Source organism: Miniopterus schreibersii (assembly GCF_964146895.1).
Source record: "Miniopterus schreibersii genome assembly, chromosome: 3".
Classification (NCBI taxonomy): domain Eukaryota; kingdom Metazoa; phylum Chordata; class Mammalia; order Chiroptera; family Miniopteridae; genus Miniopterus; species Miniopterus schreibersii.
The window spans coordinates 661,018-685,126 of record NC_138103.1 but is presented as its reverse complement, the minus strand read 5'-3'; the positions used below and the strand labels follow the sequence as shown (position 1 = coordinate 685,126).

The following is a 24,109-nucleotide window of genomic DNA, read 5'->3' as shown; positions in this document are numbered from 1 at the left end:
ACGGGGAGCCTTTCAGAGGCAAAAGCAGAGGAGGATCAGGGTCACCTTTCATCTTCTACTTTTTGTACTATGACACTTTTTTAAACCAAGAGTATGTATTCCTGTTTTCACTTATTTAACCCTTTGCGGTCGTATTAAATTTGGACATGGGTGTCGTACTGGTCGGAATTAATTTCCATTGAAAGAGCAGTGATACATAACATGCAAAATTATGAAGGATAAACAAGAGAAATTATGAACTGATACATGAATGGAGTTAAGATTCGTACGGTTCCTTGCTGTGGTAGCTGAGAGCAGACATACAACCGGAACGGTAAAAAAGCTTTGGTGGCTGAGAGTAGACAAACGACCGCAAAGGGTTAAATAATCAACTGGCCCCCAGGTGTGGCTCAGAGGTTGAGCACTGGCCTATGATCCAGGAGATCGCAGTTCAATTCCCAGTCTGGGCACATGCCTGGGTTGTCAACTCAATCCCCAGCAGGGGGCGTGCAGGAGGGAGCTGATCAATGATGACTCTCTCATCATTGATGTTTCTATCTCTCTCTCCCTCTCCCTTCCTCTCTCTGAAATCAATAAAAATATGTTAAAAATAAATAATCAACTGAACTTCTGGTCAAGATGGCAGCTTAGGTAAACACAGTACTCACCACCTCCCTCAACCATATCAAAAGTACAACTAAATTATACAACAATCATCATTCAGAACCACTTGAAATCTGGCTGAATGGAAGTCCTACAACTAAGGATATTAAGAAGCCGCGTCAAGACTGGTAGGAGGGGCAGAGATGTGAAACGAGCTGGCCCCACACCCATGTGTGGTAGATAAAAATTGGAGTATCTTGGCTGCAGAGGTAGCAGAAGGGTTTCAGTCCTACCACAGGCCCCCAGCCCAGGGTTCCAGTGCCAGGAAGAGAAGTCTCCATAACTTCTGGCTGTAAAAACGAGCAAGGATCGGGGCTGAGGGAGGCTGAGGTTGCTGGAGTCCCAGGCACCGTCTCCTAAAGAGCCAGCACACACACTAACTCTGATTTTCTCCCTCTGAGCTCCAGCACAAAGGCAGCAGCTCGAAAGGCACCAGAGACATAAGGGGAGGAACAGAATTGTCTGGCATCAGGGCGAGAGCTGGGGGGCAACTTTCTGCCAGACAGCAGCTCAGGCAGAAGCCACTGTTCCTTTGATGAGCCCCCCCTCCCAGAGCTGGCAGGTCTGTGTCATATCTGAGACTCAATTAACCTGGTTCATACTGTTTGTCCTTCCCTGGTGATTCCCTGAGGACCTGCCCCACTCAACTTTGGGGCCGACCCAAGCTGTTTCCAGTGGGTTTTCCGTGCAAATGGTCTGTCTTGGCTCATGCTTCAGATTTTCCTAAAACCGCTCAAACAAGCAGCATCTGGCTTCAGTGTGTCCTGTACCTCTCGCTAAGTGGCCCCAGCCTGGCACTAGCAGCAGCTGGCCTTGCCTGGGGACCTCCAAGCCCAGCACAAGTAGCAGCAACTTGAAGATTGCTTTGTAGCTCATGCTGGGTGGCCCTAGGGCAGAATGCAGGCAGTGGCTGACCTTGGCCTGCACCTCCTAGGAAGTGCCAGAGCGGAGCTTCAGACCACATCAAAGCACTACTACCCAACCACAAGCGACACAGTCAAGTGGCTGACTCAGTGGGTATCAGAGACCTGCTGAAGTAAGTCCTGCTCAGTGGAGTGGGTCCCTGCACAGCTGATCGGTCGGAAGTTAATGGTCAGTGGTCGTAGCCAGTCCTTGCAGCTGGTCGGCCCAGGGGTAAATCCTTCCCATTGATGTGTCAACAACAATCAAGGCTCAACTACAAGAGGAGGATGTACACAGTCCACACGGGGGCATACCTCAAGTGCGCAGCTTAGGTGATCAGGTTGCTGTGCCAATGGACCCTACAAGACATCTACTACATTAGGCGATTCTACCAAGCCTGGGAGACATGGCAGCTCTGCCTAATACATAGAAACAAACACAGGGAGGAGGCTGCCAAAATGAGAAGCAAAAAACGCATGTCCCAAATGAAAGAACAGAACAAAACTCCAGAAAAAGAAATAAACAAAATGGACATAAGCAATCTCCTAGATGCAGAGTTCAAAACACTGGTTTATAAGGATGCTCAAGGTACTTAGTGAGAACCTCAACAGCATAAAAAAGGACCACTCAGAGATGAGGGATAACTAACTGAAATGAAGAATAGTTTACCGGGAATCGACAGTAGAATAAATGAAGCTGAGAATCAAATCAGCGATTTGGAATATAAAGAAGCAAAAAACACCCAATCAGAACAGCAAAAAGAAAAAGGAATCCAAAAAATGAGGATAGTGTCAGGAGTCTCTGGGACAACCTCGCGTGTACCAACAATCGCATCATGGTGATGCCAGAAGAAGAGAGCAAGAAATTGAAAACCTATTTGAAAAAATAACAACAAAAACTTCCCTAACTTGGTAAAGAAAATAGACTTACAAGTCCAGAAAGTGCACAGCATCCCAAACAAGAGGAACCCAAAGAGGCCCACAGAAAGACACATCATCATTAAAATGCAAAAGGTTAAAGACAAAGAATTTTAAAAGCAGCAAGAGAAAAGCAGTTAAGTTACCTACAAGGGAGCTCCCATAAGACGGTCAGCTGATTTCTCAGAAGAAACTTTGCAGACCAGAAGGAAATGGTAAGAAACACAGCGGAACCTTGGTTCTCAAACTTAATTCGTTCTGGAAGGCTGTTCTAGAAGCAATTTGTTCGAAAACCAAATCATTTTTTTACCATTAGAAATAATGTAAATTGAATTCATCTATTCCAACTCTCCTAAATGATTCCGTTTTAACCTTTCTCAATTGCCTGTGATCATTGTTTCGTGAACACTTTCACACCCTTAGCAACATCAGCACTTTTTTTTAAAAAATATATCTTTATTGATTTCAGAGAGAGGAAAGGAGAGGAAGAGAGAGAGAGAAACATCAACAACGAGAGAGTCATTGATCGAGCCTGCAACCCGGGCATGTGCCCTGACTGGGAATCGAACCCAGATCACCTGGATCCTAGGTAGACGCTCAACCGCTGAGCCAAGCCAGGCCAGACAACATCAGCACTCTTGATGGTCTCTATGTTTTAAAATTGTGCTAATAGCCTGGCCAGGCATGGCTCAGCGGTTGAGCATCAACCTAGGATCCAGGCGATCAGGGTTCGATTCCAGGTCAGGGCACATCCCCAGGTTACAGGCTTGATCCCCAGTCGGGGCTGTGCAGGAGGCAGCCAATCAATGACTCTCTCATCATTGATGTTTCTCTCTCTCTCTCTCCCTCTCCTTTCCTCTCTCTGAAATCAATAAAGATTTATTTAAAAAATAAAATAAAATTGTGCTAATAGTCAATTTCACCATGCCATACTCGGTAGCCAGGTCAGACACACAAACACCTTTATCATACTTTGCAATTATTTCTTTTTTTCTTTTTCTTTTTTTGTTGTTGTTGTTAATCCTTACCCAAGGATATGTTTTCCACTGATGATTCTTTTTTTAGAGATAGTGGAAGGGAGGGAGGGGGAGAGAGAGAGATACAGCAATTGGTTGCCTCCTGCACATGCCCCAACAGGGGATGGGGACTGAACCTGTAACTCAGGCATCTGCCCTTGACCGGGAATCAAACCTGCAACCCTTCAGTGCAAGGGCCGACACTCCAACTACTGAGTCACAGCAGCCAGGGCTTTTTTTTAATCCTTACCTAAGGATATTTTTTTCCATTGATTTTTAGAGACCTTGGAAGGGAGGAAGAAATGGGAAGGGGGGGGAGGGACGGAGAGAGAGAGAGAGAGGGAGAGAGAAAAACATCTACATGAGAGAGACATATCAACTGTTGCCTTCTGCACTCACCCTGACCAGGGCAGGGAATTAAGCCTGCTACCCAGGTATGCGCCCCTTGGCAGGGAATCCAACCCATGACCTCTCGGACTCGGGCCAACACTCTAACCACTGAGCAACACCAGCCAGGGAGCAATTATTTCTTCTTTAAGCTCTATCGTTCTCACAACTTTCCTTTCCACTTTGCTGCTATCACTAAGCTTGTTAGAACCCTTGGTGACTTACTGTACATATTTAATAATAAGCAGCAAAAGAAACAAAAAACACAAGAATATTCACAGCACAATTTCCTGAGAAGTTAACAACGTAAGGTTTAGCAGTAAACTGACTCATTCTCGCACATTCTCTCCTTTGTCGCCTGAGAGACCTATAACTGATCATACAGGTATCAGCATGAAAGGGTTGTCGGGTTAAGAACCAAAGTATTGTTCAAAGTTTGGACAACTGAGACATTTTTTCTGTGAACAACTTGTTTGAGAAATGAACTGTTCAAGATGGGAGAAATTCAAGAACTGAAATTTGACTGTATTCAAAGTGATGAAAAGAGAAGACCTACAACCAAAATTACCCAGCAAAGCTATCATTTAGAATCAAACGACAGATAAAGAGCTTCCCAGACAAGAAAAGAAAAAGCTAAAGGAATCGGTATTTCATGAAATGTTAAAGGGTCTTCTTTAAGAAGAAGAAGAAAAAAAAGATAAAAAATATGAGCAATAAAATGGCAATAAATACGTATCTATCAACAATTGAATCTAAAAAACAAAATAAACAAACAAGCAGAACAGAAACAGACTTATAGATACAGAGAACATTTTGACAGTTACCAGATGGGAAGGGAGTAGGGGGGTGAGTGAAGAAGGTGAAGGGATTAAGAAGTACAAATGGGTTGTTACAGAGTAGAGATGGGATATAAAGCACAGCACAGGAAATACAGTCAATAATATTCTAATAACTATGTGTGGTGTCAGATGGACAGATCGGGATGATCACTTAGTAAGTTATGTAATGTACACCTGAAACTAATACAATCACGTATGTCAACTGTAATTGAAAATAAAAAATGATAAAATTTTTAAAATAATAATTGATTGCAAAAGATTTGCACCCTAAAATATCACTCTGGGGATTAAAAAACAGCAAAAAACACACACTGATGATACCATTTATGTTAAAAACAATAATAAAACTAACGAAACATTACTGCAAGAAAAAGGCCTGGCAGGTTACCCACCAAGCTGATGACCAAGGGGGTCATTCCAAGGCACTTAAACGCTGTGTTTGACTTCTTACTGAGAAAGTTATTTCTAAGCTCCTTGTGTACATAAAGAACAGTCGATCATGCTGGTGGCACTGGAAGGCACAGCCATGAAGGCCACACAAAGGAGGTAGACAAGAATCACGACAGTAGTATGACAATGAAATTTAGCCACAACTGCTGAAAAATTGTGATCAGAGGGGTGAGACAACCATATTTCCTGCCTCTGTGCCTTTGCTCACGTCCTTCCTTTCCAAAATGCCTCCCTCCTTCCCACTCCTATTTCTGCCTACTAGTTATGAAAGCCAACTCAAATGGCACTTTTTTCCATGAAAGGTTCTCTGCTGCCCCCAGTACAAAGTGCTTCTGCACCTTCTTCCCCTTCTGCACCGCCCAAAACATCGCTTAGTGGTGTGTGGGCCCTCGGCCGGAAACCCTGTACCTGCAAAGCACAGTAACTCTGAGAACCTCAGACATGCAAGAACCACCTCTCACTGACTGACAGGGTTCTTCAAAGGCAAGAACCACTCCTGTCCACCCAACATGCACAATGGCAAGTCCCATCTCCCTCTGAAAGTGATAGTTCACATGTTCCACTGAAAAGGCCTCTCTTGGGTGTTATTCAGAAAAATGTACTCTGGGGGCAGATCAAAAGCTTTCTAATACATCGGCCTTTCCAGACACCTCGGCCACATGAAGATGAGCTTAAAGCCACCCTGAGCCTTCCTCTGTCCCCATCACCTCTGGTTTGTTGTCCAGCCTCATATTTCAAAAACATGAATGTTTTTACTGTGTTTTCACTTAAGGAAAAAAGCCCACTTCCGACTGCTGTCCTTGCTTATTACAGAAACCAGCCATCTGCTCAGTTGCTCACGTTCCCTTGAGTCTCACCCTCCCCTACTCCATAAGCTTTCTTATTACCTGAGAATAAACTTCTCTTTTGTTCAGCAACACTCCCCCACCAACTTAACTTTCTGGCAACAGAGACAGTCGGTGCCATGGGGCCAGCAGCGTGTGGGCTCCAGCCCAGTCCTGCCCCACCTCTATGTGGGGCCCCAGCAAGTCTCTCCCTTTCTCTCACCTCTGAAGGCCACCCCATCACCTTACCTCCAACCTCACACATGTCTAGGACACATCCCTCCAACCCTGTCTCTACCACCACCCCTGGCTCCAACCACCCAGGCTCCTATCCTCTGGTGTCCTAGACTTGACCCCTCCCGTACAGGCCATCCCTGACCCGACTAGATGTGGTTCCTATGCCATCCACAGTTCTCAAGCACTGCCTTCCCCAATACACTTTGTTCCAGTTACCAAACCTGGCTGCCCTACTAAAGTCATCTGGTGATGTTTGGTTGCCTTGCAGCCCTTTTCAACCCTAACCAAACCCTAGCTTTTGTTGTTTTTGTTGTTGTTGTTATTTTGAATTGTCTTTCTCCTATATGTATGACTTTGGTGGGAAAATTATTCCCATATCCAGAGAACCAGAGAGCAGGAAGCTGAAGGGGCAGATCTCAGGTCAGCCAGGAGTAGGCCCCGTACCTATGCTTAGCCTATCAGGCACATTCTCAATCTGAGGAAAGGGCAGAGGGAGTAGCTGGAGGTGGTTCAAGCCCAGGCGCTTCAGAGGGAAGGTGGCTTTGGCCATGAGGCACAGCTATGCTTTAGCTCGTGTCCCTTGGTTCCTGCCAAATCCCAGCCTGGCCCCTAGCCATCAGTCAGTCCTGCGTGCCCCTTTCCCAGCAGCCTTCCAACATGTTCCTTTTTAAGTTGGCCATAATTGGGGTCTCTTGCTTGCTAACAAGATCCCGAACATGCCCATTAAGTGTCAAGGTTACGCCAGGCTGGTGCTTCCAATACTGTCTTCAGATCAGCTACTCTTCACGGCTCTGCCCCATTACCTCCCCTGATGCTACAGCTCATGGCTGAGAGGATAAAGTGTGCAAATCTGCAGGGACATACTGGGCTAAAAGAGCGTCTGAGGACTCATTTGGCTCCAATATCCTATGAGTCCACGCTCAAGATAAAGTACACGAGATAAAAATGGGATCACACGATTCTGAGGCAACTATTTCATTTCCAGTCTTGGTTCTACCACTTTAAGGACTTTAAGGAACTAATTAATAAATCACTTCTCCCTTCAGAATCCCAAACCAACTAAGAAAAAGCTACAAACTTCATGTTAAGTATGAAAATACCAGGGTTTCTCGGCAGGTGGAGCTGGACCAGAGGCTGGGTCCCTCGACACTACAGACCGCAGTCAGTGACATGGGATGACCGGCTACAAGAAGTGAGGAGCAAGGCCCTGCACCTATCACATGTGCCTCTTCTCAGTCAGCAAAGAGACACCCGAACCATGGCACTTAGCACCATGTTTGAACCAAGCAAGGGTCTATAGATCTTAGGTGTCACCTGTGCTCTTTCTGCTTGTGCATGTCTTGTGGGCTATGATGAAGTTGCTATTGTTAGGCCTGCAAATGTTCCGCTGAAATTCACCAGAGAATATGCTGGGCACTGTTCATTAGCTTGGTTCATCTCATCACTGCAAGAACAGTAACTCCATAAGGTGAGTTACTAACATCATCTTTATAAGAGGCTTGGAAGGGTTAATTAACTTCTCCAGAGTTCCTGCAGCTCGGAAATGGGGCCCAGGCCTGCCCCACTCCAGATCCCAGGCTCCTGGCACTAAGCCACAGCCTCTGCAGAGCAGATCTAATGTTCTGAGAACATTCCCTATGCCAGACCCCACCACAGTCACATCTGCACCCTCTGAGCCAGGCACTGCAGCTTCAGGGTCACAGAGGGACTCAGACAACAGAGAGAGATGGAAGTCTGGGCAGTGTCTGACATACACCAGAGACAGTGCTAAAGACAGAGGGCTGCGCTCAGAGGACACGGTGGAGGCTGGGCCCTGGGCAACATCCACCACTGCCGAACAGCTCTGATCACTTGTCCAGGTCACAAGGGTCAGCATACAGTGCTGCAAAAGGAGCTGAACTAAAGACCAAAGACCCAGGAAAGGACAGAACAGCACTTTCTCTGGCAGGAAATGTCTTTCTGTTGAGGCAAGTAAAAAAACTGGACTCAGGGCAGTGGACAGGCTGGAGCAGCACTGAACAAAATGGGACACTTCTCCTCTGAGGAGCAGAGATTGGTTCAATTCATTCTGAGAGGTTTTTTTCTGGCCATCCCTACACATATTATCTCCTTTTCCTTTAAAATAAAATTTTAATTTAACCAACAAACCTCTTCTTACTAATCAGGGCCCCTGCTTCCCAGTGGGTACTGGAACCTAGGGCTTGCTGCATTCGTGGGCAGCAGGCAATCAGGGAGTCTGCTGCCCTAACTTCTGAACAGCAAAAAGGTTTGTTCCAAACTAGGCATCACATATAGGAAATGCTATTGTTAGGCAGAGGAAATAACAGCAAAAAATAAGACCCCAGGGGACCAAACCACTTGTGGGCTAAGTTTCCCTGTGACAGCCCTCTCATAGGATGGGGCTGGCTGGGTGGTCCTGCTGAGTGTGGCCCTGAAAATGGGGCAGCCCAGGCCCTGGACCAGAGGGGAGCAGGAGCACATTGAGCCGGAGAAAGCAAACTCCAGGACTGGGAAAGGCCAGCACACAGGGGCAGTGGGCCACAGACGTGTGTGAGGGGTCACTTTTCAGCCTGTGGCTTTTGCATTCGTTTCCAGGGGAAAATGGTTCTCTTGAAATTAATATATGTGAGTGAAAATGGGAGGTAACAAAGGCAATTCCCAAGTATGGCTGGTGAATGGTGCTGAAAAGAACAGGGAGGAGGAGAGTTGTCTTTCACATGGCAAACACATGAGACAAGAAATTCTCTACAACTGCACATCATTCACTCTGTGCTACAGTTCTGCCCCTCATGGTCTCATCAGAGCCTCATGAAACACCACAGAGGTGCTGGGATGCAGCACAGTCTGTGTTTCAAAAGAGGACACCAAGGATCACAGGTTAAGGACTTACCCGAGATTACAGGGCCAGTAAGTGACAAAGTCTGGACCAGAAATCAGATGTCTGGACTTTAGTTTGGTGCAGTGACAAAAGGACTTGGGCATGCATTTAAGAAAATTCTTATTTAGATATGCAATGACATCTAAGAATTACTTTAAAATAATATGGGATAAGTAGGTTAGAGTACAGATAAAACAAGACTAGTAATGAGTTATCATTTTAACTGGGTGACTGGTACATGGGACCTCACTGTATTATTCTCTGTTTGACTTTTTTCCAGAATAAAGGCCTAAAAAAATATTTCAGTGCTCAACAACAATGTAACTTGACACTTTACCCCTCAGGAGTCTGAATCAAAAAGAGAAAAATGACAGTGCCCTGTGACAAGGGGGACTGGCTCAGTACAGGGGGAATAGGCTTTAATAATGAACTGCTTTCAAATCTTTTGTTTAGAGATCTGTTTCCAAGTATATAGAAATCATTTTAAATCAAGAGATTCTTTCAGTTAGAAAGTCTACTCTTTGACCTTTCTTCAAATGAAAGTGCATAAAACTTATTTTACAGTACTTGGCACAGTCCCTGCATATCAGCCGCATGCCCTAAAACCCATAAACAGCACAGCTGGAGTGGTAAGAGGGACATATGCCAACTATCCCTATGTGTGCAGGAAACACACCTATTGTCATCCCTCTCACCGGAGGTCTGCTGGTCAGTGAGCTACAGAGCAGTGCCAACACTTCATCATGAAGGCACTGAGGCAGGGGAAGTCCTGAAGTCCAATCTGAGTCACTGCAGGAAGCTAAACCACTTTCAGCTGAACTTTACTGTTGATACTGTTAATCTGAGTTTCATTTTTGTCTCACCCTTTGAAAACAGGTGGACTGTTGAGATGAGTAGCAGCCCCCGACTCCTGCCCGCCTCAGGGAACCTCAAGTTGCTGACAACCGCTCCCTAGCCCTGAAACCAGAGCAGCTTGCTCTATCCCTGCTGTAGAAGCTTCCTCTTCCTGAGATTTCACCTGAGCAAAGCTGAGAGGACGAATCAGATGCCCAGAGGCGATCTGGAAGCTCAGATGTAGACAAGAGCAGGCACAGTGGGTGAAGTGGAAAGGCAGAACTACTCAGCTCCAGACAAATGCCTGAGCTGAGGATTTTTATGGGAAATCTCTTGGTTGTTTTTTTAACATGATAATTAATTTTTATAAATTGGAAACAAATGAACTACCTGTAACCTAGATACCACTGACATCCCACCAACTTTAAAATTCCAATGTCAGCTGGAAGCCTGCCGGAACAAGACATGATAACTAATGAGGCCACTATGTTCCCTGGCCCACCCGACAGTGGCTATAGTTTCTCCCACAGGCTGGATTATAAACAACTCAAAGGCACAACTGTGTCACACTCATTCCAAGCGCCTGGGTATACAAAAGGGTAATGGGCAGGCCATCTATAAAATTTACAGGACTCTGACCCACAGTCTGCATCAAGCAGCCCAGGAAGTTGGCACTGCTCTGTAGCTCATGTTAAGTCAGTTCCGGAGCACATAAGACCACTATGTCTGGCACCATCCAGAAAGCTATACAATAACCCCTATAATTATCAGCTTGAAATGACCAAGACTTGGTTAATAACTGGCAGATTCCCTAAATTTTGTCCCCACTGCCAACTTAGGACCAACCAGAGACAGCCAAATATGCTCCTTAACCAATCACAGATGTCCTGCTTCTAGCTGGCCGCCTGCAGCTTCCCCATGCCCCAGCCTCCAATCAGGGCACCTGGAAGCCTCCCATGTCCTCCACTCTAAAGCTTCCCCACTCCTCTGCCTGCCTTCAGTCTCTGCCAAAGCACAAGGGAAGGTGGCTGACTCCCTGCTGGAGCAAGTTCTGCTTAAATTGCCTTTTCCTGTTCTTTTAGGTGGTCTTCCCGTATTTTCACCCTTTCCATGTGCAGGATGTGCAGGAAGTTTGCTGAATGGTGAGTGCAGACCCATGGTGCTGTCAGGGAGATGACTCCAGCCTCATTTCCCCAGTTCCCTACAGCCCTCTTCTGAGCACAACCACCTGGCCCCAAGGTGTGGAACAGCCTCTTCCAGTCTCCCAATGTCCACTCTAGCCCCCTACACCTGTCCTCCACATGCAGCCAGAGGAGGGCCAGTCCCAACACACACACACACACACACACACACACACACACACAAGCCACCGGTGGCTCCCATCACCCTTAGCCACACTCACCCCCAACACTCCGGTCGCACTGGCCTTCTTTCTGTTGCTTACACATGCAAAGCTTCCCCATCTCAGCACAAGCACTGGTGATTTCTTTCCACTTGGAAATGCTGAGCACACTTTCTGGAGTTTTTGAGGAAATCCCAGCCCCAGAATTTCAGCCCTATGGTCTACAGTAATTCCTATCACACTATTTACCAACATTACGGATCTTCTGACAGCCACAACCCCCACCCCCAGGACCTGGAATTAGATGACAGGGAGGGAGAGGGTGCAAAAGGGGCCAACGTAGCACCCACTGAACTGCACCAGGAAGACTCAGCCAGGCACGGAACAGGAGTGCCCTTGTTTAATCCTCACAACTTTTCTGTGAAGTAAATAAGATTTCCTTTAAAAAACAGAAAGTAAAAGAACTTCTCCAAATCCCGGATTTGAACCTGTGTCTTTAACAAATGGCTTCACTGTTCCCGCTAGTTCCTTCCTACTAAAGAATTCATCCCGTCCTCTCACCTAACCACACATAACCTCCGGTTTGGGAGGGCCCGCCCACCCTGAGTTCCTAGGCACAAAATCATCAAGAGCAGGCTGGGGCTGGGACACTTCTAGTCCTTCAGGAGCCAAAGACACGAAAACACAACACTTGCTTCATCGTGGCTGCAGAGCTTCCTGAACCCAAAGATTCCTGCCTAAGCTCATAACAACTGCCTGTTGTGAAACTGCTTATGCTGAAAAGTCCAAGTTACATCTTAGATGTTACTTTTCATGCTAATTTTAACACCACGTTTCAATTATGACCACAGACCTAATCCCCCTTGATTGACTGGAAAGGCAAGCAGAGGCCCTGACAATGGTAAGTTTATTAACTGTTCATCATGGTCAAAGAGGAGACATGTTTATTGAAATCATTAAAAGTAGGAGGAAAAATTATTTGGAGCCAGCTTCTAATTATCACTGAGTCGTCCTCGGAAAGAGAAGGTACTTACAAATACAACTTCAGAAACGAGATGGAATACTAACGCAAGATGTCAACAGTGTCACTGTGACTCACCACGCACGGTGCAGTCTACTGGTGTGCGTGTCCTGAAGCACTCACCAACGCAACGAACCAATACTGTCTCCTAAGTCAGCTCGAGAAAAACAAAGCTAGGATGAAGGCAGCAAAGGCTTGACAAAACAATTATCTATCAAGCCCCAGTGTTCTTCTGAGACTGTGTTCACTAATCTATTCTTAGTATGTATATTTAGGTAACTGTTTTTTTGCCTGAACATCATAGTATTTATTCTACTCACTGAAATAATGTAAAGTGTTAATTTTTTAACCTAAAATTTTAGATACTTTACCTAATTTGTTCTTAGGACAAGAGATAACTTTAAAAAAAACACTAAAAGTTAAAATAAGACATAACAACACAGCATAATTAATTACAAAATGATGGTACTAGAGTACGGCATGGCACCTCATAGCGAGCTGGCAACCAATAAAGAATAAAGAACTTAGGGAAGAAACACCAACAGATGCTCAAACTAGCGGGTAGAACTGGGATGTGTACCCTGCAGCTTTACTAAACTCACTTCCCAATTCTGACGGCTCTGGGGAGGATCCCATCAGACGTTCTACAGAGGTCATGTCTGTGAAAAGAGTTCTACCTCTTCCTTTCCAGTCTGGAAGCCTTGTATTTGTTTCTTGCCTGAGTGTACTGGTTACAAAAGAAATGGTGAGAACTGAAGTTCTTGTCTTGCTCCTGCTATTAGGGGGAAAGTATTAAGTCTTTCATAATTAAGTGTGATGTTTACATAGATCCCTTTACCAAGCTGAGGAATTTCCCATGTTTTCCTACTTTGCTAAGGGTTTTAATCAGAAATAGCTGTTGGCTTTTTAAACTCTGTACAGACAGTTGTTGACTCCCCTCTTGCTCTAAGCCCAGAGGCTCTGTTTATCTTGTTTATGTCCTGCTCCTTAGGGTCTCCTGAGTTTTCTGTAGGAAACATCTGCTGCATCAGTCCAGGCAGATGTAAGTAGAGTGTCTTCCTGGTATCTGTGAGCCATTCTAGCAAATTATTGAACCCAAGAAGGGTGTCATAAGAGAAGTATGGGTGGCCCGGGGCTTATGGCTGGCATCTGAAGTGGGGGTAGTCTTGTGGGATTGAGCCCCTTTAACTTGTGGGATCTGATACTAACACCAAGCAGATACTGTCAGAACTGAATTAAGTTACTGGACATCCATCTGGTGTCCAGGGACTTGGAGAGGTGGTGTTAGAAAAGACAGCATGTACTTGGTGTCAAGAGGGAAAAAAACACCCTGGGTGGGTGGCTCAGTTGGTTGGAGAATCATCCTGTGCACCAAAAGGTTCTGGGTTCGATTTCCAGTCAGGGCACACACCTACGCTGTGTGTTTAATCCCTGGTTGGGGTGCGTACAGGAGGCAACCGATCAGTGTTTCTCTCTCACACTAATGTTTCTCTCTCTCTCCCTTCCTCTTTCTCTAAAATCAATGAAAAACATATCTTTGGGTGAGGATTGAAAAAAGACTGAAAAAACCCTCATTGCCTGTATGTCAAAAGATCACTGTCCTTCACTGACTAATATCCAATGTTTCATATATTCTGTCCATTTTTTAACCATTTCAGACAGAAGGTAAACTGGTCCCTGTTACTTTGTCTCAGTCCAAAGCAGAAATCCTCAAATCCAAGTATTCTTAACCACCACTCCTGCGGCCTCCTGTACCCACCTCCATCGGGGATGTCTACTGGAATCAACTGATTCTGTATCTGTAGGATGCGCAAGACCCAAGGTGAAGCAAAAACTTTGTCTCTGTGCTACCAGTCCCTAGCACAGAGGCCTGGCACCCAGGAGAGTCTCAGGAAGTTGTGCAGGACCACATGCATGTGCACAAACCCTAGCACAGAATCTAAGGGGCACTAAGAACACAGGTCCTAGTGCCATTCAGAAAGACCAAACCCAAGGCTTTCCACCAGGACATCAGAACAAAGTCTAAATTCTTCACTAGCCAGGAGATTCGGGAAATTTGTTTTCCCCTAGTGACCGTAAGAAGAGAGCCCAAAACAAAGCCCAGAATAGGAAGTGCTTTGATAAACTGGACAAGCCCCACGGGAAACAACAACTAGAGTAACTTGCAGTTTCAATTACTCTTTTGTTTTTAATTCTCTTAGAAGCTAAATATGTTTCTAGTTGGTAAAAGGGGCCTTTCCTGGGTATTTCTTCAAGATATCAATATTGGGTTTTATATGTATTTACTTAATTTTAGACTTTTTCCTCCATCATTCCTAGTTTAAAATCTCTCAAACAAGAATAATGTTTGTGAACAACTTTTTTTAAAATGAAGGAGAGGAGAAAACAAACTAGTCCTATCCTGATGATCACAGCATAACTACACCTTGATGTGCAGAAATGATACGTAAAGTGTGAGAATAAGGGAATTCTTAGACACGTCCTACAGGACTTTCCTATATCAGATCAGAACAACTTTAAAGGTCAAGTAAAGGCAAAAATACCTTCGTGGCTCTTTGCAATGAGATATGAAACCTCCCCATCAATAGTAAAGTCCACATCCCAGACATCTGTAAGATACTAATGGCAAAAGGAATGGACTGTGATGTAGATACAAGAAAAGCCTACTATGCCCATCACTGGAGAATATTGAGGGGTAGGTTTAAAGCCCTGTTGTGCTTTTTAAAGAGCAAGAGAAGCTAGCTTGACAGGTATAATATTCCCTTTCCATGAGGGAGGCCCTCACCAAAGACCCCGTCCTCCACAGAGCAGGCAATTAGAGCAGGTGTGTCCTCGCCAGAAGGAACGTTCCCAAGCACAGCACTACCTATCTCACTCCCTGCTTCAAATCCTTCCCAAGATCTGCACTGTCTGCAGAATAAGAAAAAACAACAACACAACTATGGCAGCCCTGGCTGGGTGGCCCAGCTGGTTGGAGCATCGTCCCATACACCGAAAGGCTGCAGGGCAGGGGTGCATACGATGTTTCTCTCTCTGTCTAAAATAATCAGTAAAACCATATCCTCAGGTGAGGATTAAAATAACAAGCACTACTACGGCACACGCACTATGGGTTTTCCCGGATCTGTAAACCTACACACCAAAAACACTTATTTTCTTCCCACATATCACACAGTCTTATCTACGGTTTCCCAAAGCATGTCACTTGTAGGTCAATTAAGTTTGGATACACAGGATTCACAAAGGTAAACAGGTTTCCTCACTGTCGAACCCGCCAAGCCTTTATTTGTGGCCATGTACCAAAGCTTCCAGAATTCCCCAGACACCTCAATGGCCAGTGGCTTCATCCCTGCCTCTTCTCTAACACACCACCCTCTCCACTGTTCTGCCATCATGAAAGGAATTGTTTCCGTACTCACTCTCTCCTTTCTGACACGCACACCTCTCTACCCTCTGGGACCTGGCCTCCGCCTCTATCATGCCACAGACTGCAGTTCTTCAAATGTGACACTGGTTCTCGTGTCCCTTCATCTAAGAACTTGGAGCCTCTCCCATACCTTTCCTCACCCCTCTTGGCTTGGCTTTTTGTTTTCCTATGTTTGACTTGACTATTTTATTTTATTCTTTTTTTTATATATATTACAGATGTACCTTTTTCTCCCCATTGACCCATTCTACCCTGTCCCATCCCCCTCCCCAGTCCCTCTCCCCACCATTTTCCATGTCCTTGGGTTGTGCATATATGCATATAAATTCCTTGGTTACTCTCTCCCCCTCCACCCACCCCCCTCCTCCATCCCTCTGACATTTGTCAGTCTAATCCATGCTTCCATGTCACTGAATCTATTCTGTTCATCAGTTCATTAAGTTCTTTAGATTCCATGTATAAGCGAGATCATGTGATGTTTGTCTTTCTCTGCCTCGCTTAATTTTCTCCAGGTCCCTCCACGCTGTCCCAAAGGGTACGAGGTCCTTCTTCTTTACAGCTCGTAGTATCCACGGTGTGAATGTCCCACAGCTTTTTATCCACTCACCTACTGATGGGCACTTGGGCTGTGTCCAGATCTTAGCTATTGTAAACTGTGCTGCTATGAACATAGGGGTGCATATATTCTTTCTGATTAGTGTTTCAGGATTCTTAGGATATATTCCTAGAAGTGGGATCACTGGGTCAAAAGGCAGCTCCATATTTAATTTTTTGAGGAAACTCCATACTGTTTTCCATAGTGGCTGCACCAGTCTATATTCCCCCCAGCAGTGCACTAGGGTTCCCCTTTCTCCACACCCTCGCCAGCAAAAGTTATTTGTTAATTTGTTGATGGAGCCATTCTGACAGGTGTGAAGTGATACCTCAGTGTGGTTTTAATTTGCATCTCTGATGATTATTGACATTGAGCATTTTCTCATGTGTCTCTTGGTATCTGCATGTCCTCTTTGGAGAAGTGTCTATTCAGGGCCTTTGCCCATTTCTTAATTGGGTTGTTTGTCTTCCTCTTGCTGAGTGCTATGAGTTCTTTGTACACTTTGGAAATTAGCCCCTTATCAGATACATCCTTGGCAAATATGTTTTCCCAGACCGAGGGCTTCCTTTGTATTTTGAGGCTGTTTTCTTTTGCTGTGCAGAAGCTTTTTAGTTTGAAGTAGTCCCCTGTTTATTTTTTCTTTTGTTTCTCTTGCCCTAGGATATACATCAGTGAAAATTCCACTACGTGGGATGCCTGTGACTTTACTGCCTGTTTTCTTCCAGGATTTTTATGGTTTCATGACTTAACGTTTTAAGTCTTCTATCCATTTTGAGTTTATTTTTGTGTATGGTGAAAGTTAGTGGTCTAGTATCATTTTTTTGCATGTATCTGTCCAATTTTCCCAGCACCACTTATTGAAGAGACTGTCTTTATTCCATTGTATGCTCTTGCTTCCTTTGTCAAATATTAACTGACCATAATGGCGTGGGTCTATTTATGGAAACTCTGTTCTGTTCCATTGATCTACGTCTGTTGTTGTACCAATACCAGGTCATTTTGATTACAATGGCTTTGTAGTACAGTTTGATGTCCAGCAAAGTGATCCCTCCTACTCTGTTCTTTTTTCTCCAGATGGCTGCAGCTATTTGGGGTCTTTTTTGGTTCCATATAAATTTTCGAAATGTTTGTTCTAGATCTATGAAATATGCTGTTGGTATTTTAATAGGAATTGCATTGAATTTATAAATTGCTTTGGGTAGTATGGACATTTTAATGATATTAATTATTCCATTCCATGAGCATGGTATACTCTTTCACTTGTTTGTATCTTCCTCTATTTCTTTTTTCAGTGTCCCAGTTTTCTGAGTACAGGTCTTTTACATCCTTAGTTAAGTTTATACGTAGGTATCTTATTTTTTTAGTTGCAATGGTAAATGGCATTGTTTTTTTAGTTTCTCTCTCTGAAAGTTCATTGTTGGTGTATAAGAATGCCATTGTTTTCCAGATGTTGATTTTGTATCCAGCTACCTTGCCATATTCGTTTATCAAATCTAGAAGTACTTTGATGGAGTCTTTAGGGTTTTCTATGTACAATATCATGTCATCTGCAAATAATGACAGTTTTCCTTCCCCCTTTCCAATTTGGATACCTTTTATGTTTTCTTCCTGTCACCTGTTTTTCCACTCTCCTTTTGAAAATTAAAAACACAGAGAGTCCCTGGCCGGTGTGGCTCAGGTGGCTGGAGCATCATCCTGTGCACCAGAAAGTGGGGGATTTGATTCCCGGTCAGGGCACATGCCCAGGTTGTGGGTTTGATTCCTGGTTGGGGTGCATGCAGGAAACAACCAATCGATGTTTCTCTCTTACACTGATGTTTCTTTTTCTCTTCCTTTCTCTCTCTCTCGGATCAATAAAAAAACATATCCTCAAGTGAGGATTAAAAAAAATTTTTTTTAAATAGAGAAAAGACAAAAATACAGAATAAAAACCCTATATTCCCATTCATCAGGAGTGACAACCATTGGCCTGGACTAATAATGCCAGGTTTGCCTCATCTTTTTTTGGCAATAAAAGAACAGAACAGGGTAAAGATGAGGTGTCCTTTGATTTCTTGTGACAAGCCTAACCTCCTCCTCTCCCCAGAGGCAAGAGCGTGAGTGTGCTGCATATCCTTCCAGTCCAGTTGCCTTTTCCTACAAGCAGATATATTCATGAACAATAAAAATCATTACATTTTACACAAACCTTAATACAATGACGTCTTACAAGTATAAAGTATAACTTATAAACTTTCCTTTTCACTCAACAAGATCTACTAATACTCATTTTATCAATCTATCAACATTGATCCCATGGCTTTATTGCTACCTTGAGTTGCTGAAAACTTAGTATGCACCAGGTCCTGTCCCCAAGTGCTTCACATGTATTATCTTATTTACCCCCTGGACAACCACTGAGAAGAAGTTCCAAATGCATACAGCCGGCACAGGGCAGGAAACGCGCTTTCTCCAGGGACGGCTGAGTCCCAGCCTACGCTAAGCTGCCCTCTGACTACCAATAGCCAACCAAGCACTTTCACTGTGCCAGGTATTTTGTACGTATCGTGTCTCTTATCCCTCTGAACCACAGTATGTCCCTGATCACACAGTACCAGAGTGCCTGGGAACAGAACCGACACTTACGGTCATGGACTTTGTAGCAGTGCTTCTGCAAGCGCTTGACATCCCACTCCTCCAGCACTCCATGCGTCATCAGCAACTGCAGGAACCGCCGGTGGACATCAGTCATGACGCCCGTCCTTCTTGTGCTACCCTGCATGGTGAAGGGGCTAAAAGGAAGTCAATGAAATCAAGTTACCTGTGAGCACACCAAAGGCAATGTTCTAAGTTTTATATGATTTTGCATTAACAAATATAAATTTGTTATGGATTTTAAAATAAAGGTCACCATGCTGAACAGTACAAAAATGAACAGGACAAGCCAGGGGCTAGTCAAATGAGTACTGGGCAGTGGCAAGCATTCACAGCCTGCTCCCCCACTTAGGGTGTGAAATGGAGAAACATCACCTCCCTGGGCTTCAGTCTCTGACCTGTAAAATCAGAATAATGATAGAAACGTCCTCCACACAATTACCAGGAGGATTAAATGAGATAATACACATAAAAGCCTGGTAACAGACTGAGCACTAAATAAGTGTTAGCTATTTTCACTATTAGATGATTCTGGGTCTGAAACTTGGCTCAGCCACTTACCAGATCTATGGCCCTGGATAAATTTAGCTGAGGTCCCATTTTCTCACTAAAAAATTAGAATAATGTTCACTGCTTAGAGAACTACTAGTAAACACTTAAATGTCAGTTTCCTTCCCTTCTCTCAAACCACTAATAAAACTGACATTATAGGACTGCAGGGTATTTTTAATATCTCCTGCTGTCTAGTAAAACATTACCTTTCCACAAACCACAAAGATCAGAGCTGACAAAGTACTACACAAGCCCTGATCAAAAAGCCTCTCCTGCCAGAATGAACCTCTGTTGCTCTGTGGGGCTAAGTGTGTGAGTTCAGAACTAGACAGGCTCTGAGACCAGTTCTTGCTAGGCCTGCCTGGTCTTATGAATCACCTAACCTGTGTATTAAAAATACACATCCATGTCCTCTTTTCTGGAGGTTCTGAATGCAGAGGGTCCTGGAATTCTGAGGTTTTCACATTCACTTCAGCTTATCCCATGATCTGATAAGAAATTTGCTGTTACCTAGGCAAATACAGCACAGAAACATTTTTAGCTAACACATTTAATTTCCCTAAGCCTCAGTCTTTTCATCTATAAAATGGGGGTAATATAACTATATTTAAGGCATAAGTTTAAATGAGATATGACTACCACAGGTTTCCCAAGGACCTGGCACATAGGAGATACACAAAAGGACTAGTTACTGTTCTTTTGAACAGCAGCACCAACTGGAGCTCAGAACTGGGAAGATGCACTGTCACAGGATGAGTTTCTCTGACCACCTACTAGATTTCCTTGACACTATTTCACCAGCATCTCAGCCTCAACAAATCCTAAACTGGACTCCTTCTCCAGCATCCTCAACCCTTTTTCTCCTCAGTCCTCTTTGCAAACCACCTGGTTTAGATGGTACAGTCCACACGGAATGCAAACTCCACAGACCTGAGCGTCAAACGGAAAGGCTCAAACCCCAGTGACATACGACAGTTTTAAATGTTTGTGCAACTTGATAACAGAGACTCAAAATGGTTAAGGCAAAAATGATCAGAACTACAGAGATAAACATACAAATCTAGAATCACAGTAGAAGATTTTAACATATCCCTATCAACAATTAATAAAATGAATTAAAAATCAGTAAGGTTAGAATAATTTGTACAACAAAGCAAAAAGTTTAATCTGATGGACATGCAAAAAACACTGCACTGCTACAGAATACAAAATCTTCAAAGAGCCCAGAATGATCATGTAAATTACCACATACTAGGCCAGGAAGCAAGTCTTAGCAAAAGGTAAAGGAGTGCTCTCACAGAGAACATGTTCTCTGACCACACTACAATAGGCTGGAAACAGAAGCAGAAAGATGGCAGGAAAAAGTTTGCTTAGAATTTAAGAAACAAATTTATAATCCATTAACAAAGAAGAATTATTAATGGAAATTAAAAAATAACAAAATATTATACATGAACACTGCTGAGAGGCAATTAAAACAGTTAAGGGAAATTAACAGTATTAAATGTTCGTATTTTTTAAAAGGGGAAGGCATGAAAGACCTGCATCTAAGGAAGCTATAAAAAGAATAGCAAATTAAATCCGAAGAAAGTAAATGATGAAGAATAGAAATTGATGAAATAAAAAATAAATGCATACCAGAAGAGATCAACAAAACCAAAATTATTCTTTGAAAAACGTAATGAAAGTGACAAACCTCTGACAAGATCTTCCAACAGAGAATTTACAAATAAATCGCATTTGGAATGAAAGGGGAAACTGACTGCAGATTCAAACATTTTTTAAAAATATTATAAGTAACACAGCAATATGTAGTTTTAAATATGTACAAAGTCGTAAAAAAATTCATTCACGCCCGGCCAGGTGTGGCTCAGCGGTTGAGCTTCGACCTAGGATCCAGGAGATTGCAGTTCGATTCCCGGTCAGGGCACATGCCCAGGTTGTGGGGTCGATCCCCAGTTGGAGGCCTTCAGGAGGCAGTCGATCAATGACAACTCTCTCATCAGTGATGTTCCTATCTCTCTCTCCTTCTCCCTTCCTCTCTCTGAAATCAATAAAAATGTATTTTTTAAAAATTCATTCACAATTGACTAAAGAATAATTTGAAAATCTAAAAAGTTTTATAACCATTGAAGACATTTTATGGGAAATCCAACTTCCCACAAATAAAGGTACCAAAGGATTTATCCAGAAGTCCTACAAAAAATTCTAGGAACAAATAATCTCAAGTGTGACACAAAATATCCCAGAGCCAGAAAACAGGCAACCCTTCCCAAACCATCTAATAAGGCTGACAAAAGTTGGGCATTAAAATCTGACAAAGTCTTCAAAAGAAAGGAAAATGAAAAGCTGGCATATTTCAGAAACATAATTGCTATAGTCCTTCCTAAGCAAAATGTTAACAAACCACATCGAGCCATGGAAAAGGGTGATACATCTTGACCAAGGTGGGTTTACCCTAGCAATGGTTCACATTTAAAAATCAATTAAATGCTATATGTCAGTATCTTAATAAAGCTGGATGGGAAGACCAATTGAGGCATGAGAGATACCCTTGCCCTCTCCTCCTGAAAATTCAAGAAATTAACCAACTATAATCCAATAAAGAATTCCCTACTCAATACAGAGGTAAGCCTGAGAGTCCCATGCACTAAAACATCTAAAGGTGGGCAACTGGGAAAGAGCGGGGAGATAAGAAGGGAGGAAAGCTCAGATGCCCCACAGACACAGCCCTGTAGCCGGGAGCTCTCAGCACGGCCAGGAGAGGGGAGGAAGCCGGTAGTAACAGGTGCTTTCTTCAGCTGGCCAGGAGGAACAGAGAGCTGGAGGGGGAGCCCAGCAGGGTGACTGAAGAGAACAGTGACTGAGCCAGCAGATGCCTGACCCTGGAGGTCAAGTCTGGGAGATCACAGACGTGAGAAAAAAATCTTGCCATACAGCACCATCTACTGGAAAGTAGTAAAAAGACCTCTTTAGAGAACGTTGCTATAGAAGGGACATTTATGCCTAGACAAAAGAGAGAAGCAAATACCATGAACAACCACTGTAACGAGGATGATCAGAAAGAAAATGAAAATTCCCAGAAAACAAGCTGGAGCACATGGAAATATGTGATGTAAGTAACAGATTTCAGGATTGCAGTTCTGAAAATACTCAACAAGATGTGACAAAATATAGACAGGCAATTCAGTGCACTCAGAAAACAAACCAATGAACAAAACAAGTACTTTAACAAAGAGATTGAAACTTTAAAAAAGAACAAATCAGAAGTCCTGGAAATGAAGCATGCAATTAAGGAGATTAGCAATGAGCTACTGAGCATAGAAAACAGAGCCAGCCAGATGGGGGAAATAATTAGTAATACTGAAGATAGGAATCTAGAAATGATGCAGAGGGAAGAAAAGAGAGACCTGAGGATAAAGAAAAACAAAAAAGCTCTAAGAGAACTATCTCACGCCATCAGAAAAAGCATATTAGAATAACAGGCATTCCAGAAGAAGAAGAGAGGCAGAAGGGAACAGAGAGACTATTCAAACAAATACTGGGTGAGAACTTCCCAACCCTATGGAAAGAACTAGATCCTCAAATCCAAGAAGCAAACAGAACACCTAGTTACCTCAATCCAAAGAGGCCCTCTCCAAGGCACATTGTATTGAAACTGTCAAAAATTAATGGCACAGAAAAAATTCTCAAAGCAGCCAGGGAAAAGATGTGACTTGCAAAGAAAAACCCATCAGAATTTTATCCAACTTCCCAACAGAAACTCTACAAGCCAGAAGAGACTGGAACCAAATATTCAAACATCTGAAAGAGAAATTACAAGCCACGAATAATATATCCAGCAAAATTATCCTTTAAATATGAAGGAGAAATAAAGACTTTCCCAGACATACAGAAGCTGAAAGATTTTATCACCAGAAAACCCCCATTGCAAGAAATACTCAAGGGAGTTATTCTATCTGAAACAAAGAACATAAGGTCACAACACTACCAGTAAGATCACCAAAATACGTATAGCTTAACAGGGGTAATTTGTGACAACAAAAACATAAAAGGGGAGCGGGTAAAGGCCTGAACCAGAAAAGGACCATCAACATCAGATGAACTTGAAAGAAAAAAAACTATTGTATATGTGCAACTTTATTTTTTATAAACCTAATGGTAACCGCACTCAAAAATCCCCAAACCAGGACACATAGCTTAAGACAACAGGACACAGAGGAAAGACATATGAAACACCACCAAACAAAACAACAGGCAGAAGTACAAAGGAGAAGAACCAATGGAGGCACAGAGCTACCAGAAAACAGAAGATAAAATGGCTACAGGAAATCCTCTTGCATCACTAATTACCCTAAATGTAAATAGTCTGAATTCACCAATAGAGAGGCACAGAGTAGCAGAGTGCATCAAAAAACAAAACCCAACCATACGATGCCTACAAGAGGCACATCTAAGCTGCAAAGACAAAAGTAGATTCAAAGTAAAAGGGTGGAAAATGATTCTCCAAGAAAAATAACATCCACTGAAAAGCAGGTGTAACCTTACTTATATCTGATGAAATAGATCTCAAGACAACAAAGATAACAAGAGACAGAGATGGACACTTGA

At 43.4% G+C, this 24,109-nt stretch overlaps 1 protein-coding gene across 2 annotated transcripts in view; it reads right to left on the bottom strand.

Annotated features, from left to right (window-relative positions):
* NSMCE1 (NSE1 homolog, SMC5-SMC6 complex component) overlaps positions 1-24,109 on the bottom strand; it is a 46,369-nt gene that overhangs the window by 9,682 nt on the left and 12,578 nt on the right. For both annotated transcript variants that reach the window (XM_081132976.1, XM_081132975.1), the window contains exon 2: positions 18,938-19,083. In XM_081132976.1, the coding sequence (XP_080989102.1) occupies positions 18,938-19,073 (136 nt within the window). In that variant the 5' untranslated portion in view covers positions 19,074-19,083. The remainder of the gene's footprint in view (positions 1-18,937; positions 19,084-24,109) is intronic.